Genomic DNA, 15,900 nt, shown 5'->3' with positions numbered 1-15,900 from the left:
GTAGTTTGGGGCTATTATGAAATATGTAAGTATTTTATAATCTTGGGCACACTCTGTTGTTCAGCTCTGTTTGTCACTCACATATCATGTATGTGTCCTTGTGTTCATAGGCACATGCTTGTTGGCAGGACATATATCTAGGAGTGGATTTGTTGGGTCATAGAATGAGTTTTTAAAAGACTTTAATGTGCAAACTGGAAACATGTACAAGAGTAGAAAGCTTCAAAAACTGAAAACATTTTGTTGATCTTTCCAGTGAGAGAGATCAGTTTGCTTTCCCTTCCTTTTTTCCCCTGGGGAATATTTCTAATCAAATACCATATGTCATGTCATTTTGCCCTTAAATAATGTAGTATCTATAACAGATAAGGATTTTAAAAGACTAGAGTCAGGGCACCTGGGTGGCTTAGTCAGTTAAGTATCTGCCTTTGGCTCAAGTCATGATCCCAGGGTCCTGGGATCCGGCCCCACGTCAGGCTGCCTGCTACTCCCTCTTCTCCTGCTCCTCCGGCTTGTGCTTTCTCTCACTATCTCTTTCTTTCTCTCAAATAAAAATAAAATAAAATAAAATAAAATAAAATAAAATAAAATAAAAAGACTATAGCCACCATACCATTACAATTGACAACAATTTTTAAATATATTAGGGTTCTCCAAACAAACAGAACCAATAGGTTCTGTGGTTGTATGATTTATTGCAAGGTTATCGGCTTGCGTGATTGTGGAGGCTGAGAATTTGGAGTTGGAAAGGGTGGGGAAGATATATTTCTGATTAATTGGTAATTCTGTTGGCTGTTCCTATGGAAGAGTAGAATACTGACAGCTTAACTCACCCACATTTGCCACTTTAAAACCAAAGCAACTGCAGAGGGCCTTGAATAAGATACGGGGGACAGCAACTTTTCTGTCAAGATGTATTTTGCTAACTGAACTGCCCACATGGCCCTCCTAATAGCTGCCTCACCAGCCCCACAAGAAGACCATTTGTTCTTGGTGGCTGTAGACTATAAAGATATATCTGTATTTCCAAGATCTGATACTATTTCTTATTTTGTTCTTGCTGCTAATCATCAGAGGAATCTGATTGCACATCAGTTACCAGAGAGCTTTGTGAATAAATATGGATTCCTGCATTCTGCACCAGACTTTGTTAATCAGATGGCTTGATGCTGCAGTGACTTAACCCATATTAAAAGAAAAAAAATACCCAAGTGATTCTGACAGAGCAGTATCAGTTGTAGATTCATACTTGGGAAATAGTTACCTAGATGGTATTTGGAGCTAGGACAGCCATGAGATGGGAACAAGAGGGAAAAACACAGTTGCTCTATCTTCAGCATCCCAAGATTATGAGACATTCACACAGATCCTCTTTATCTAATAGCAAGTTTATCTAGTATCTTAGGGCGGGATGAAATACAGGAGAGATCCCCACTCTCCTATCTCTGGAATGTACATTCTGGAATGTGAGGACTTCCTGGATTAGAAAATAGTTTTCCTTGTTCAGATGCACTTAGAAATTCACTCTGGGTAGGGGTACCCAAGTGGCTCAGTTGGTTGAGTTCTGATTCTTGGTTTCTACTCAGGTCCTGATCACAGGATTGTGAGATGGAGCCCCGCATTGGGCTCCACACTGGGCGTAGATCCTGCTTAAGATTCTCTTTTTCTCTCCCTCTGCCCTCCTCCCCCCACCACACACACAAAATTCACTCTGGGGGAGCTCATGGAGGAGAGAATCTGGTTTTCCTAGAGGGTCAATCCCAAGGAGGCTCTAAAGCTGCGGAGGCAGCCAGACTCCCATTTCCTTGCTTTGTGTTCTGGCAGCCACAGGGTGGAGCTCAATTTCTAAGTTTGTTTTCTTTAGCACTTGAGACAAGCAAGGACACAAAAGACAGCCAAACAGGAATTGTTTACTTCTGCTTCCTTTTGACCCCCCAGCTCTCCCTGTCCTAATAAATCAAAATTTAGAGAACTGCAATGCCTCTATGAATGAGTTACCCTACTTGCGGAGTCCAGAAGCTATGAAGCTTCCTGGTACAAAGGAAAAGGAATCCAAATTTTACTGAAATATTTAAAAAAAAAAAAAAAGTGGGATATAACAAACCTAAGGGCAAAAATGAATAAAAGATAAACATAAAGATTAGGGACACCTAGGTGGCTCAGTCAGTTAAGCATCTGACTCTTGATTTTGGCCCAGGGCATGATCTCAGGGTGGTGAGTTCAACCCCAGGTTGGACTCCATGCTCAGTGGAGAGTCTGCTTGAGATTTTCTTTCTCCCTCTGCTCCTTCCCTCATTCTCTCTCTCTAAAGTAAATAAATAAATCTTTTCTTAAAAAATGAAAATTAATACATTTGTGTAAAAGAAATACCCATGTACCAGCAACAAGTCAAGACATAGATCCTGATCACCATTCCAGAAGCCATCAGCCACAATATACTTTTTTTCCTGATCATTTTCCCTCCCTCCTTCCAACTGTAACCACCATCTTTTTTCTTTTTTTAAGAATTTATTTATTTATTTATTTATTTATTTATTTATTTATTTATTCATGAGAGAGACACAGAGAGGGACAGAGAGACAGAGGCAGAAGGAGAAGCAGGCTCCCCACAGGTAGTCTGATGTAGAACTTGATCCCAGGACCCCAGGATCACGACCTGAGCCAAAGGCAGATGCTCAACCACTGAGTCACCCAGGTGCCCCTATAATCACTATCTTGATTATGGTAGTCAATTTATCACTTTCCTTTATAATTTTGCTACATAGTTACATATCTCTAAACTATGTAGTTTAATTTAATTTAAGGGCTTCCATATATCCACCAAGAAAAGTTGTCTTCCTAAGAGATGTAGCAATGGGCATTATAGCCCTAGCAATAAATAAGAGCAGGAAAATCAACTAAGTTATATGTAACCTTTATTTTACCCTGCAGATAAACCTATACATATTGCAAAAGAACATGTGTGTACACAGCTATTCATAGCATTGTTTGTAACAACAAAAGGCTTAAAAACAATTTAGTCAAAGGGGCAGAGAAGTGATTAGAAACAATTTAAATAGTCATTAATATGTAACTGATTAAATGTTTTGATACATCAATCCAGTGGAATACCATGCAAGCATTAAAAAGAATGAGGAAGCTCTTTATATGCTGATATGATATAACCATGGCCTGTTATTGCTTAGAATTTATTGCATCTAACTGAAAGGATGGCTGAGAAAAGTATTATTTTAGGTGGTTGAATTTCAACCTACTTTTTGTAATGGAGGGGGATGAATATTGGGTTGGAAGCTGGCAGTCTGTACCACATCTTACCCTCTGTCCTCTCCACATCTCTGTATACTCTTCCAAGCAGAAATAATCCCGTCCTTCCCAAGGGTGGTAGCCCCAGTGTTTTATTTTGGAGTTTTAGATGCAATAAGGTCTATAAGTGTTTCTTTGTGATAAGCATTCCATAAAGTTATAAGAATCCTCACTTCCGGAGACCTAATATATAATGGTGCAATAGGAACTGGGCATACACAATGAAGACTTCCAATGAAGAACAGAAAAATAGGATGTAGCAGGTACTATTCTGTTGCAAATAACCAAAGCCAGTGAGCAGAATCCTAAGAACCCAGCTCTGACAGTGAAGCAAGTTTCTTAATTAGCCTATTTGGAAGCACTGGTTCTATTGAGAAGATGTACACCATCCTTTGCGCCTGGCTTTGCACTCTTGCATTTCTTACTTGTTTCTTATTTTCTATGGCCACACCTTAGTTGGACATTTCTTGGGAACTAAAAAAGCATTTCTAGGAGTCAAAAATGCAAATGAAATGGGTACACTGCTGTGTGCTGGAAATGCAAAACTTTAGGGATGACATGAAAGAAAGGAGAAGGAAGATGACAGTAAAGCAGCATATTGAGTGAGGAACTTTTGATAACAGGACTATCTAATATTTAGTTTGAGTTCTTTCTTTTGCCAGTGCATCAGGAAAGTATGTTGCCTAGTAACATAATTTGTGAGTGATATTTGCAGAAAGAAAAAAAAAAAAAAAAGCTGAGTACTATCTTGGACTGACTTTTTTCCAAAAGAAAAGCACCAGGCAACATTCAAAGTGCTTTACTTGAAGCAGAAACTCAAAACCAGAGGTGTTCATAAAAACATAAACTACATGGGAATTTGTAAATATTGTAAACTGCAGTGAGAATCCCCTGAGTACTCTCAATTCATAAAATGAGGGTGAGAGGTCATTTTAGCTAGACATTAAAGGTTTTTACTTGACACCTGGATGACACTTTTGTTATTGATTCATTAATTCAGTATTTATTGAGTATCCATCTGTCACTCATTAGGCACTATTTTACATATAGGTGTAGGGATCCATCAGTGAACAAAATGGACCAAAATCCCTGCCTTCAGATAGCTTAGTTATGTTACATCACTCCCATTATGTGAAGGAAACCATACCAACTACTATGTACAGTTATTATACTGTTTCATGCCAATAGATTTGACAGTTTGGATGAAATGGCTAAATTCCTTGAAAGTCACAGTTTACCAAAATTGACAGAAGAGGAAATAGAAATAGTTATGGGACATAACTATTAAAGAAATTGAACTCATTGCTAAAAGCCTTCCCAGAAAGAAAACCCAAGGCCAATTGGCTTCACTGGTGAAAGTCTAAACATTTATGAAAGAAAAGAGTCAGAGGAATCGCTTCCCAAGTCTGTTTAGGAGGCCATTAGAAGTTTGGTGTAAAAGGTGATAGGGACACTAAGGGAAAGAAAATAGACCCATCTTTACATACACATAAATGCAGAAGTTCTAAACAAATCTAATGAGATAATTTATAAATAGACCAAATACATCATGACTAAGTGTGGCTTATCCTATGACTGCAAGGTTAGTTTAACATGCAGAAATTAATCAGTGTAATGTGTAATAAAAGGATAATACTAAATGATCATCTTCATATACACATAAAATGCATGATATACAATCCAATAGCTATTCATGATTTTAAAAAAGAAAACTCTTAGTACTAAAACTAAGAATACAAAGAAATTTCTATAATCTGATTAAAAACAGCTTTTTAAAAACCCTAAGCAAAATTTTAATGGTGAAATAACAAACGTTTTCCCCCTACTATACTCTCTTGTGTAAACTTTACAAACACCCCATCACTTTCTTTTCTTTCTTGTACTCTTTGACAAGCTCCACTTATCCCAGGTACAGGCTGAGGTCCAAAATCAAAATAACATCTATGTCACTTTTTCCCTCCCAAATCAAGGAACACCAAAGTATTTTTCATGATGAGTGCTTCAGTATGACCCATGGTAATGTGAAGCTGAAAATGCAAGCATGGTAGGATCATGCAGAGCTAAAAAATGGCTCTCAGTCCCCTCACATTGCCTGTAACTCTGCTTCTGCAGATGGTAAAGCAGATTTGGCTGTTGTGTCAGTGGTCTGGGTTACATCCTCACTAAGGGCCCTCTCCAGACTGGCAGGCAGGGAGTGGATCAGTCTCTCTCGGAAGTCTTGGCCCATGAAGACATAGAGCATTGGGTTGAGGCAGCTGTTGAAGAAGGCCAGGGAGCTCGTTGGATTAACCAAGACGTCCAGGATTTTGTACTTACCTTTAAACAACATCTCTTTGAGCCAGACTGTGCCTAAAAGGGCAATCAGTTGAAAGGGGAACCAACAGAGAAAGAAGGAAGCCACAACAGCAGTAAGGACCCGTAAGGGACGACTGGATTTAATCATGCCTTTTTTGTGTATCTTGGCAGCAATGAGCCCGTAGCAGATAGCAACGATGGACATTGGCATGCTGAAGCCAATGATAAACCGGATGATCCCTCTGGCTGTCAACATGGTGATGGCCACCTTCAACCTCTCTTCAATACTGTTGCCCCAGGATGCAAAATTGAAAGTACAGTATATATTCCCTGTTCCATCATTTACTGTAGTCAAGAAGATGAAAACTGGCAAGGTAAGGATTAGGGCAAGAATCCAAGGTCCAATGATCATTTTTGTAGCCAGGCTTACTGTACGGTGGTTCTGGGCCCAGACTGGATGCAGGACACAAATACAGCGGTCCAGGGCAATGAAAGCAATGAGGAAGACACTTCCAAACAGGTTTATGTCCACCACAATATGAACTGCCTTACATAGGAACCAGCCAAAAGGCCACAGTTCTCTCATGGCCATTGAGACAATGAGGAATGGTAGGGTGGCAGTGAAGGAGAAGTCAGCTAAGGCCAGGTTCAGGTAACAGATTGTGGTGACTGTGCGTGCCATCCGGAATCCAGCCACCCAGATCACAAGCCCATTGCCCAGGATGCCAAGGACAAAGGTGATCCCAAGCACCACCAATGGCAGGATATGCAGAACCTTGTAGCCAGCAGACTCATGGAGCATCTCTTCGGATCCATTCAGAGGGATGGAGAGGTTGTTTTCCATCTTGCCCACACCTGAAACATTTCAATTGCCAATTCTCATCTGTGGAACCATCTTATAGCATCCCTATTCATGGCCAACATTAACTTCTACTATAGCTCCCACTCCAGCCAGGAACCCCACTCTCCTGAAACTTGGCCAGTCATACTATAAAACTGGCACTCTCTTGCCTAATATGTTGGGAAAGGATAGTTCTCCATAGTCCCATAGTTACTCAGATGTATTCCACCTGTCAGGTTGCTTAATCAAGAGAATTACAAGGCTCTTATTCACTAGCAGAAAAGTACACTTAGAGTATATAGATAAGAGAAAATTGATTGGCAGACACTTACGGCTCAGTGAGGGAAATGCTAGACTCAGAGTGAGTAGGTTCACTTCTGACCCATCATTCACTGCATAGATGTTGGCAAGCTCTGCAAAGCTTTTTCAGCCCCAGGTTCTCCCAGACTCCCAGCTCCCACTATGAGAACCCTTTGCCTGCTATTTGCTTAGTATTGACATTAAAGTTTTAGAATTTGGTTTGAGTTTATAATTGAGGATCTTTTTTTTTTTTTTTTTTTTTTTATAATTGAGGATCTTGAACAGTTACGGTAATATGTAGAAACATATTACATCATGTTGATTCCTCCCCTTCCTGCTGGAGGAAGTCAGCAAAGGGGGCCCTATCTCTACTTTCAACCCTCTGTTTTCTTTGCTTGATATAGAGCTCTTCTCTGGGATGTAAAGAAGTTTTGCCCATTGCGTAATGTTCATGTTCTGTGGGATAAGGAGTATGAGAATAATAAAATTTGTTAGTAATATCTGTGGGGTTCTCATCAGAGACCATGCATTGTATTAATTGCTATATATGGGGATCTAGTTTGATCCACATAAAAAGCTATAGTGCTCGTTATTTCTGGTTTTCATAAGAATAAATTGATGTGGGCAGCCCCAGTGGCTCAGCAGTTTAGCGCTGCCTTCAGCCCGAGGTGTGATCCTGGAGACCCGGGATCGAGTCCCACGTCAGGTTCCCTGCATGGAGCCTGCTTCTCCCTCTGCCTATGTCTCTGCCTCTCTCTGAGTGTCTCTCATGAATAAATAAATAAAATCTTTAAAAAAATGTTTTTCTTGATCTTAAAAGTAAGAATGCCCCCCCCCCCCAAAAGAAGAAAAAGAATTAAAAAAAATGTAGTGTCTGCATCTGGACCAGGTCACATCTATAACTACTGCATCCAAATTCAACACAGAGGTCTGTGTGGCTCTCACCTCTATGCTACATTAACAGATTTCCTAATATTATCATCTGTTAACTGTATCAGAAATATCCAGGGTGGCTGGGGTGCCTGGCTGGCTCAGTCAGTGGAGCATGTGACTCTTGATCTCAAGGTTGTGAGTTCAAGCTCCACACTGGGTGTAGAGATTACTTAAAAATAAAATCTTAAAAAAAGAGAGAAATATCCAGTGTGGCTATTAATAGTGAATATTCATGAACCTCACCCTAGAATCTCTTTACATAAAAGCTAAGGTGGTCTTCTATGGCCTCAAAAATTTGAGAATCAATTTACCCTGACCTATTCAGCCTCCTTAAGAGAAATTGCAGTTACTAAGCACCTGTTAACATTTAATACTCATAATCATATTGCAAAGTGTTGGGGCACCTGGGTGGCTCAGTCAATTAAGTTCCTGACTCTTGATTTTGGCTCAGGTCAGGATTTCAGAGTCATGGCATGGAGCACCATGTCAGGCTCTGCACTCAGCAGGAAGTCCGCCTAAGATTCTTTATTTCCCTGTTCTGCCTCTTCCTGCCCCTCTCTCTAAAATAAATAAATAGGGGCACCTGGGTGTTTCAGTCAGTTAAGCATCCAAGTCTCAGTTTCAGCTCAGATCGTGATCTCAGGGTCATGAGATGGAGCCTCACGTCAGGCCGCATGCTCAGCAGAGTCTGTTTGAGATTCTCTCTCCCTCTCCCTCTGCCCCTCCCACTCATGCTCTTTCTCTCTCTCTAAAATCAATAAATCTTTAAAAAATGGGAATAAGGTGGGGTAATGGGGTAACTGGTTATGGGCACTAAGGAGGGTACTTGATGTAATGAGCACTGAGTATTATATGCAACTAATGCATCACTAAATTCTACCCCTGAAACTAATAATACAGTATATGTTAACTAACTTGAATATAAATAAAATTAGATTAACATACTAATAATAATATTGCAAGGTATCTGTTATCATCCCTCTTTTTTTTTTTTTTTTTACAATTTTATTTATTTATTCATGAGAGACACACAGAGAGAGGCAGAGGGAGAAGCAGGCTCCTGGCAGGGAGCCCGATGGCAGGATTCAATCCTGGGACCCTAGGATCACGCCCTGAGCTGAAAGGCAGATGCTCAACCACTGAGCCACCCAGGAGTCCCAGGAACATTTTCCATGTGCCAAGAGCTCCTTTAGCCCTCACCACAACCCTCGCATATGGCACTTAAGGATTGATGTATGCCAGCATTTGAGCTCAGCCAGACAGATTCCACCAGAATTGTCCCCTCGACTCTCTTCCACTTGCCAGACTTCCTTAACAGAGTCAAATTCTCTCTACCCACTCTCTAAGCACCTATGAGGCACTCAGAAGATATGGTGCGCTCAGTGATCTATAGATTTTGGTTTAAATATGCTGCTGCAGGGACATCTGGGTGGCTCAGCTGTTGAGCGTCTGCTTTTGACTCAAGTTGTGATCCTGGAGTCCCGGGATTGAGTCCCACATTGGGTGCCCTGTGGGGAGACTGCTTATCGCTCTGCCTATGTCTCTGCCTTTCTCTCTGTGTCTTTCATGAATAATAAATAAATAATTTTTTAAATGCTGCTACAACGAGGAAGGACAATTGTGCAATGACAGGAGGGGCAAGGCCAGTGAGGCAAAGTTGTAAACTCTGGGCCCATCCTAGTTGTAGTGTGGGAGAGAGAACCTGTGAACCACACATGATACTACTGTGGATTATGAAGGCTGCTATTTGGTGAGCTCCTCAAATGTGCCAGTCACTGTACATTTTATAATCTCCAGTTACAACACCCTTGTTTTGGGATAAGCATTATTGCCATGTAATATAAAAGGAAACCATGGCTCTGACCGGGGAAGTGACTGGCCAGGTGTCACAACTATTACAGGGGCACCACTAGATTTATGGCAATTTCAAATGGAAACTCAGCACTTCCGTGTTAGCTTACTCTACTTCTCTCTCTCTCTCTTTAAAGATTTTATTCATTCATGAGAGATACACACACACACACACACACACACACAGAGGCAGAGACACAGGCAGAGGGAGAAGCAGGCTCCATACAGGGAGCCCGATGCAGGTCTCGGGTCTGGGACTCCAGGATCACACTCTGGGCTGAAGGCAGGTGCTAAACCGCTGAGCCACCCAGGGATCCCCAGCTTACTCTACTTTTCTAGCATATTTGCACTTCCAGATTTTGAAATAACTGTTTCAGTTCTCCTTTTGTCCTCTCTGGTTTTACCCGGTCTTTCCCCTCCTCATCCCCCACTCTCAGCTGATGCCTTTGCCTCATATTATAATGGGAAGATGGTAACCACTAGAAATTTTTAGCCTGCCCTGCTCTAAACCTTCCAATCTACCTGCACCTGTTGTAGCAAATAAAGAGTTCTCATTGTCCCAGCAGCTACCCTCCTATATTTGCTCTGGATCCCTCTCTACCTCATCTTCCTGAAAACTTTCCTCTAGCATTATCCCTTTTCTTTTCTGCCAAAGACAAAAGCCCAAGATTTTCTTTCTACTGGGTCATTCTCACTATCCCATAAATGTTATCATCTCTTTTCCCTTTAAAAAGAAACCATCCTGGGGCCCCTGGCTTGCTCAGCGGATAGAGCATATGACTCTTGGCTTTGGGGTCATGAGTTCAAGCCCCACATTGGACATTGAATTTACTTTAAAAAATAAAAATTTAAAAATAAAAAGAAACCATCCTTGACCTGTATTCCTTTCCAGCTTCAGCTCTATTTCTCTCAAGAGACTTCTTTCTGTGAAGAGGATTCTCAGCCAAACTTTAGAAGGTAGCCTCTCCACTCCCCACCTCCCATTTTCTCCTAAACATACTCCAGACTGACTTTGCTGCTCAGAGCTCCACAGAATGTGCTCTCCTCAGGGATACCTGTGGCCTCTTCACTGCTGACTCCAGTGGTCCCTTCTCAGTCCTCATCCTGATACCTCAGTGACGTAGGACCCATTTGACCCCTTCCTGCTTCCTGAGACACAATTTCCTATGCTTTGAGATGATAAAATGCATCCACAACACACTCTTGGTTGTTATTATAGCTCAATTGGCCACCTCTTCTCAATTGGCCTCCTCTCCCAATTTCTTACCTTTTTCTCCTCTAAATTTAACTTTTTTTATTTTTAAAGATTTTTTTAAAGATTGTATGTATTTAGAGAGAGAGAGAGCCTGCACATGCAAGCAGGGGAAGGGGGCAAAGGGAGAGGGAGGGAGAGAATCTTAAGCAGACTCCACACTGAGTGCGGATCCCCACTAGGGGCTCAATCTCACAACCCCTGAGATCATGACCTGAGCCAAAATCAAGAGTCAGATGCTTAGCCAACAGCCACCGGGTGCCCCTTAAAGATTTTATTTTATTTTTTAAAGTTTTTATTTTTACGTAATTTCCACACCCAATATGAGGTTTAGACTCACAACCTCGAGATCAAAGAGTCCTGAGCTCCACCAAGCCAGGCGTCTCAGTCCTGATAACTTCTAAGCTCCCTAAAACTCTAGTCTGATATACCCACCTGACTTCTTGACTAAAACAGATCCTTGATGTCTTTCCCTTATTGCCCAACTTAATCAAGTCTGTCTTCTGTCTGCAAAGCAACTGAATCCACTCCCAGAATCATTCCCATTCCTTGTCCATGGCCCCCACTTCTGGCCTGCATATTTGGACCAACCTTGCTAATAGCTTGTTCCTGCTACAAATGCCTCCCCCTGAGTACCGCTCACCCAAAATCCAGTCTCCAGACATTAGCCAATGATCTTTTAAAAGATCATGATAGATCATGACCTTGTTCTGCTCAACATCCTCCAGTGGTTTCCAAAGTCCGGACTTCCAAACTCAAGTTTACCAAACACTCTTGGATCTGCACCATCTATCCTTTTGTGACCCAATTTCCAAAGTGTGAGGGAGTCCCCACATCAACAAACAATTTTTGAACATCAGCAGGTGTCTAAGAACTCAACTCCATTCTGACACTATCAGATTGCACAGGTTAAAAGTTCAGTACTAAAAGATGCTCCCTGCACCTAGGGCAATTCAGATACTAGGTACAAGTCTGGGGTACCTGTGGTTCTGACTGACTGGCTATAAATCAGAGGTTCCCACAACCTCTTCCTCGGATTCAATTCATCTGTTGCAGTGGCTCACAGAGCCCAGAGAAATATTTTATTTGCTAGATCACCAGTTTATTATAAAAGGATATCACTCAGGAACAGCAGATGAAAGAGATACATAGGGCCAGGTGTGGGGAAAGGATGTGGAGTTTTCATGTCCTCTTCAGGTGTGCTGCTCTCTCCATGTTTTCACCAACCCAGAAACTCTCTGAAGTCTGTCCTTTTGGGTTTTTATGGAGGCTTCATTACACAGTCATGATTGATTAACTCATTGGCTATTGGGGATTGAACTCAGTCTCTGTGGCTGATTTTCTCCCATCCTTAGGTGCTTTCCGAAAGTCACCTCATTAACAAAAAAAGACACCTCTGCCACTCTCATCACTTAGGAAATTCCAAGAGTTTTAGGAACTCTGTGCCAGAAACAGAACGAAAACTTAAATATTTCTTTTTCTTTAAGATTTTATTTATTTATTTGAGAGAGAGAGCAGAAAGCACAAGTGGGGAGTGGTGAAGGGAGAGGGAGAAGCAGGCTCCCTGCTGAGCAGGTGCTGATGCCAATGCCAGGACTCAATGTCCTCCCAGGATCATGACCTGAGTCGAAGGCAGACACCCAACTGACTGAGCCACCTAGATGCCCCCCAACATCACACTCAATCATACTTCATACATCGCTCTAGTCTTACACAATGCATTCTATCCATTGAACTCCTTCGATTGCTTGAACATGCCAAGCTCATTGCCATCTTGAGGCTTCTGCATCCTCTGTTCCTCTGCCTATTATGCTCTTTCAAGCTTCCCACATTTGGCTCTTCAGTAAGAATGAGTTATTACATCTTCAGAGGCCCCACCTGGCCCACAATACAGGGCAGCTACTCCAGGCAGGCTTATTCTACCAGATATTCTTGTTTTTTTTTATCCATTCTTTCATTTCCTATTCTAAATATCCTCCACAATGGTATAAACGCTAGAAGACTACCAGATTTTTTCAGTGCTAAATTTCTAGAGTAATTCTGTCCAAAGGAAACATACATGCGAGCCACATATGAGGCTTACCATTCTTTCTACAAAGTAAAAGAAATAGTGATAATATATTAATTTTAATAATATATGTAACCCAGCATATCAAAAAGAATATCATTAGAACAGGTAGCCAATATAAGAATTATCAGTGAGCTATTCTGCATTCTTTCTTCATGCTAAGTCTTTTGAATATACTAAATGTCTTTTACAGCACATCTCAGGTTGGACCAGTGAGAGCTCAATAACCATATATAGCAAGTGGATTCTAGATTGGAGAGCCTAGCTCTGAAGGTTTAGGAGGTATCTGCCATCTAGCAGATGTTCAAATAGTAATTTTTGAAATTGTCAGGGTCCCAACTTACCACTGGCTGAGATCCTTTTTCTCTTGTTAGTTCCTGGCTTCTTGCAGAGTGACTCAAGTTGGGCAGACACTTTATTGAACAAAGGGGGAGGAGAGATGAAGCTGGAACCAATCAGGTGACAGAAACCCAGGGCTTCTTGCAACTTCCAGAAAACACCCTGAATATGTTGTCAGTGTACTCTCCTTGGAGACTGAAGTCTGAATATTCCCCTCACCTCCAGCCCTATTACAGGAGACAGGAATTGACCCCTCTAAATATCAAGAGTCAAGAAGTGTGGGTGTCCCAGCCCTTTCTCCTTAAGAGGTTCAGGAAAATGAAGGAAACAATTATTGAAGGTAGAGGAACTCAAGGCAAGAAGTAAAAAGCAGAGATAATGGTTAAGCAAAAACTTGTTTCTCTTTTCACACAGCACTTCTGACACCAAATGTGTAGCAAAGGGCTCCATCCCACAGCAAGACTGCCCCCATTTCAGATACTACTTGCAAGTCCCTGGTTGTCACCTGCAGCTGACTGACCAGCTATAAATCAGGGGTCTCTGAGGCCCCCTCTTCAGGTCCAATAATTGGCTAGAGTGGCTCGACAAACTTAGGAAGCCAATTTGCTTTCGTTTACCATTTTATTATAAAGGATACAGCTCAAAACCAGCTGAAGCCAGCGTCCATCTTGTCAGTTCAGAAGAAAAAATGAACAGTACAGTGTGTATTGCCCCCAGGCATGGCGGGACCAGCTGAGGAACCTGTAGGTATGCAACCCCACTAGCTTACAAGTAGTTAATTAGCACTACCCTAAAGGTGTAACCACCACATTTACTTAGTGAAATCTCTAACATAAAGAAAAATTTCCAATTCTCAGTCTCCTGAGTTGGAAAAGACCTCCAGATGACCAGATGAAGTGGTGCCAGAGCACCTGCTATCATGAACTCATAGGCCTCCAGTCAGCGGTTTTCAGCTTCTCAGGTGACTCCTGCCCCTAACTTTTGCCCTTTATCTTATTTTAAAGATTTATTTGAGGGATCCCTGGGTGGCGCAGTGGTTTGGCGCTTGCCTTTGGCCCAGGGCGCGATCCTGGAGACCCGGGATCGAATCCCACATCAGGCTCCCGGTGCATGGAGCCTGCTTCTCCCTCTGCCTGTGTCTCTGCCTCTCTCTCTCTCTCTCTCTCTCTGTGACTATCATAAATAAATAAAAATTAAAAAAATTTAAAAAAAATTTAAAAAAAATAAATAAAGATTTATTTGAGAGAGACAGAGAGTGTATGAGCAGGGTGGAGTAGGAGAGAAAGGATTTCAAACAGACTCCCTGCTGAGCAGGGAGCCCAACACAGGGCTCTATCCCATGATCCTGAGATTATGACCTGAGCTGAAATCAAGAGTCAGACACTTAACCAGTTGAGCCACCCAGGCATCTCAGATAAAGCCCCTCACTTGCAAGCCATCAGGGAGTTTGGGGCTAATCAGCATTAGGTTCCCATTCTCCTAGGAGGAGCCACATCAGTAAATAACCCTCCTTTCTGCACTGCCAAAGCTCAGTGTCGGTTTTTATTGGCTTGCTGCACATCAGGTAGACAAACTCTCATTTGGGTTGGTTATATGGCCAAATGGAAGGGATACATAGGCAAAGTATATAGAGGTTGCATGTGTACACTTTCCATATCCTCTCTGAGGGCACCACCATCCCAACACCATGATGTGTTCGCTAACCTAGAAGCTCATCAAATCTTTCGTTCAGGAGTTTTTCTAGAGCTTAATCTCCAAACCCCTCCCATCTTCCCTACCCCAAAATCTGTGTGTGGGGCTGAAAGTCCCAAAACTTTAGTCACCTAGTCCTTCAGAGGCTATCATAGGGGCCCCACTTAAGTCACTTTATTAGTATAAACTTTGGTGTGATCAAAAAGAGATCCTTAGATATAATAAAATATATCTTTATATATTTTATGTAAAATATGTATTTTTTTCATTTATGTAAAAATGTGTTTATTTAAAATACATTTATATATTTTATCATTCAGGAAATTCCTGGGGTTTTAGGAGCCTGTGCCAGGAACTAGGGACAAAGACCAAATATATTTTATAAAACATAATGCTAAAAGAAATAGTGGGGGCACCTGGGTGGCTCAGTCTGTTGAGCATCCTACTTTTGATTTTGCCTCAGGTCACTATCTTGGGGCTGTGAGATCAATGTTCAACATGGGGCCTGCTTGGGATTCTCTCTCCCTCTTCCTCTGCCCTTCTATCCTCCACCCCATGCCCACCTGCTAGAGCTCTATCTCTCTCTAAAAAATAAATAAATACAAATAAAAGGAATTGTAACCAGGAACACAGAGAGAGGTAAGGGAGATGTGTAAAAGAGGACCCTTCACCCAATACCATCATCAAGATCAATCCCCTAAACTTCTGCTCCTCAGGGAGATAACTTTGAGGCCACTGATCTGAAGAGATGGGTCCTATTGAGATTTTAAGCACCATCATACTGTTCTACAGAATTATTCTCAAATCCAGTCACTACAACCATGGAGAAGAGTTAAAAGCCAGAAGACAAGAGTCTAAGAGAAAGAGATGAAAACAACTATTTTCTTTTTTCTCCCAGAATCACTATACCAATGGGATGTTTTCAGTTATACGTATAGCAAACATGTGAATCCCTTAAACCATGAAGAAATTTATTATTATAAAGGTTTGGAGTTTTATTTTTTAAAAAATAAAGATTTTATTAAT

At 41.5% G+C, this 15,900-nt stretch overlaps 1 protein-coding gene across 5 annotated transcripts in view; it reads right to left on the bottom strand.

Moving 5' to 3' along the window:
- Window positions 1-2,898: 2,898 nt before the first annotated feature.
- FPR2 (formyl peptide receptor 2) overlaps window positions 2,899-15,900 on the bottom strand; it is a 37,465-nt gene continuing 24,463 nt past the window's right edge. For 3 of the 5 annotated variants that reach the window (XM_072758357.1, XM_072758363.1, XM_072758373.1), the window contains one exon: window positions 2,899-6,453. In XM_072758357.1, coding sequence (XP_072614458.1) covers window positions 5,387-6,453 — 1,067 coding nt within the window. In that variant the 3' untranslated portion in view covers window positions 2,899-5,386. Of the gene's footprint in view, window positions 6,454-13,187; window positions 13,410-15,900 lie in introns of those variants that run through there. The other 2 variants (XM_072758366.1, XM_072758368.1) reach the window with 2 other exon arrangements.

The sequence above is a fragment of the Vulpes vulpes genome, chromosome 1 (genome assembly GCF_048418805.1).
Source record: "Vulpes vulpes isolate BD-2025 chromosome 1, VulVul3, whole genome shotgun sequence".
NCBI lineage: Eukaryota > Metazoa > Chordata > Mammalia > Carnivora > Canidae > Vulpes > Vulpes vulpes.
This window is presented reverse-complemented; position numbering and strand designations above follow the sequence as displayed.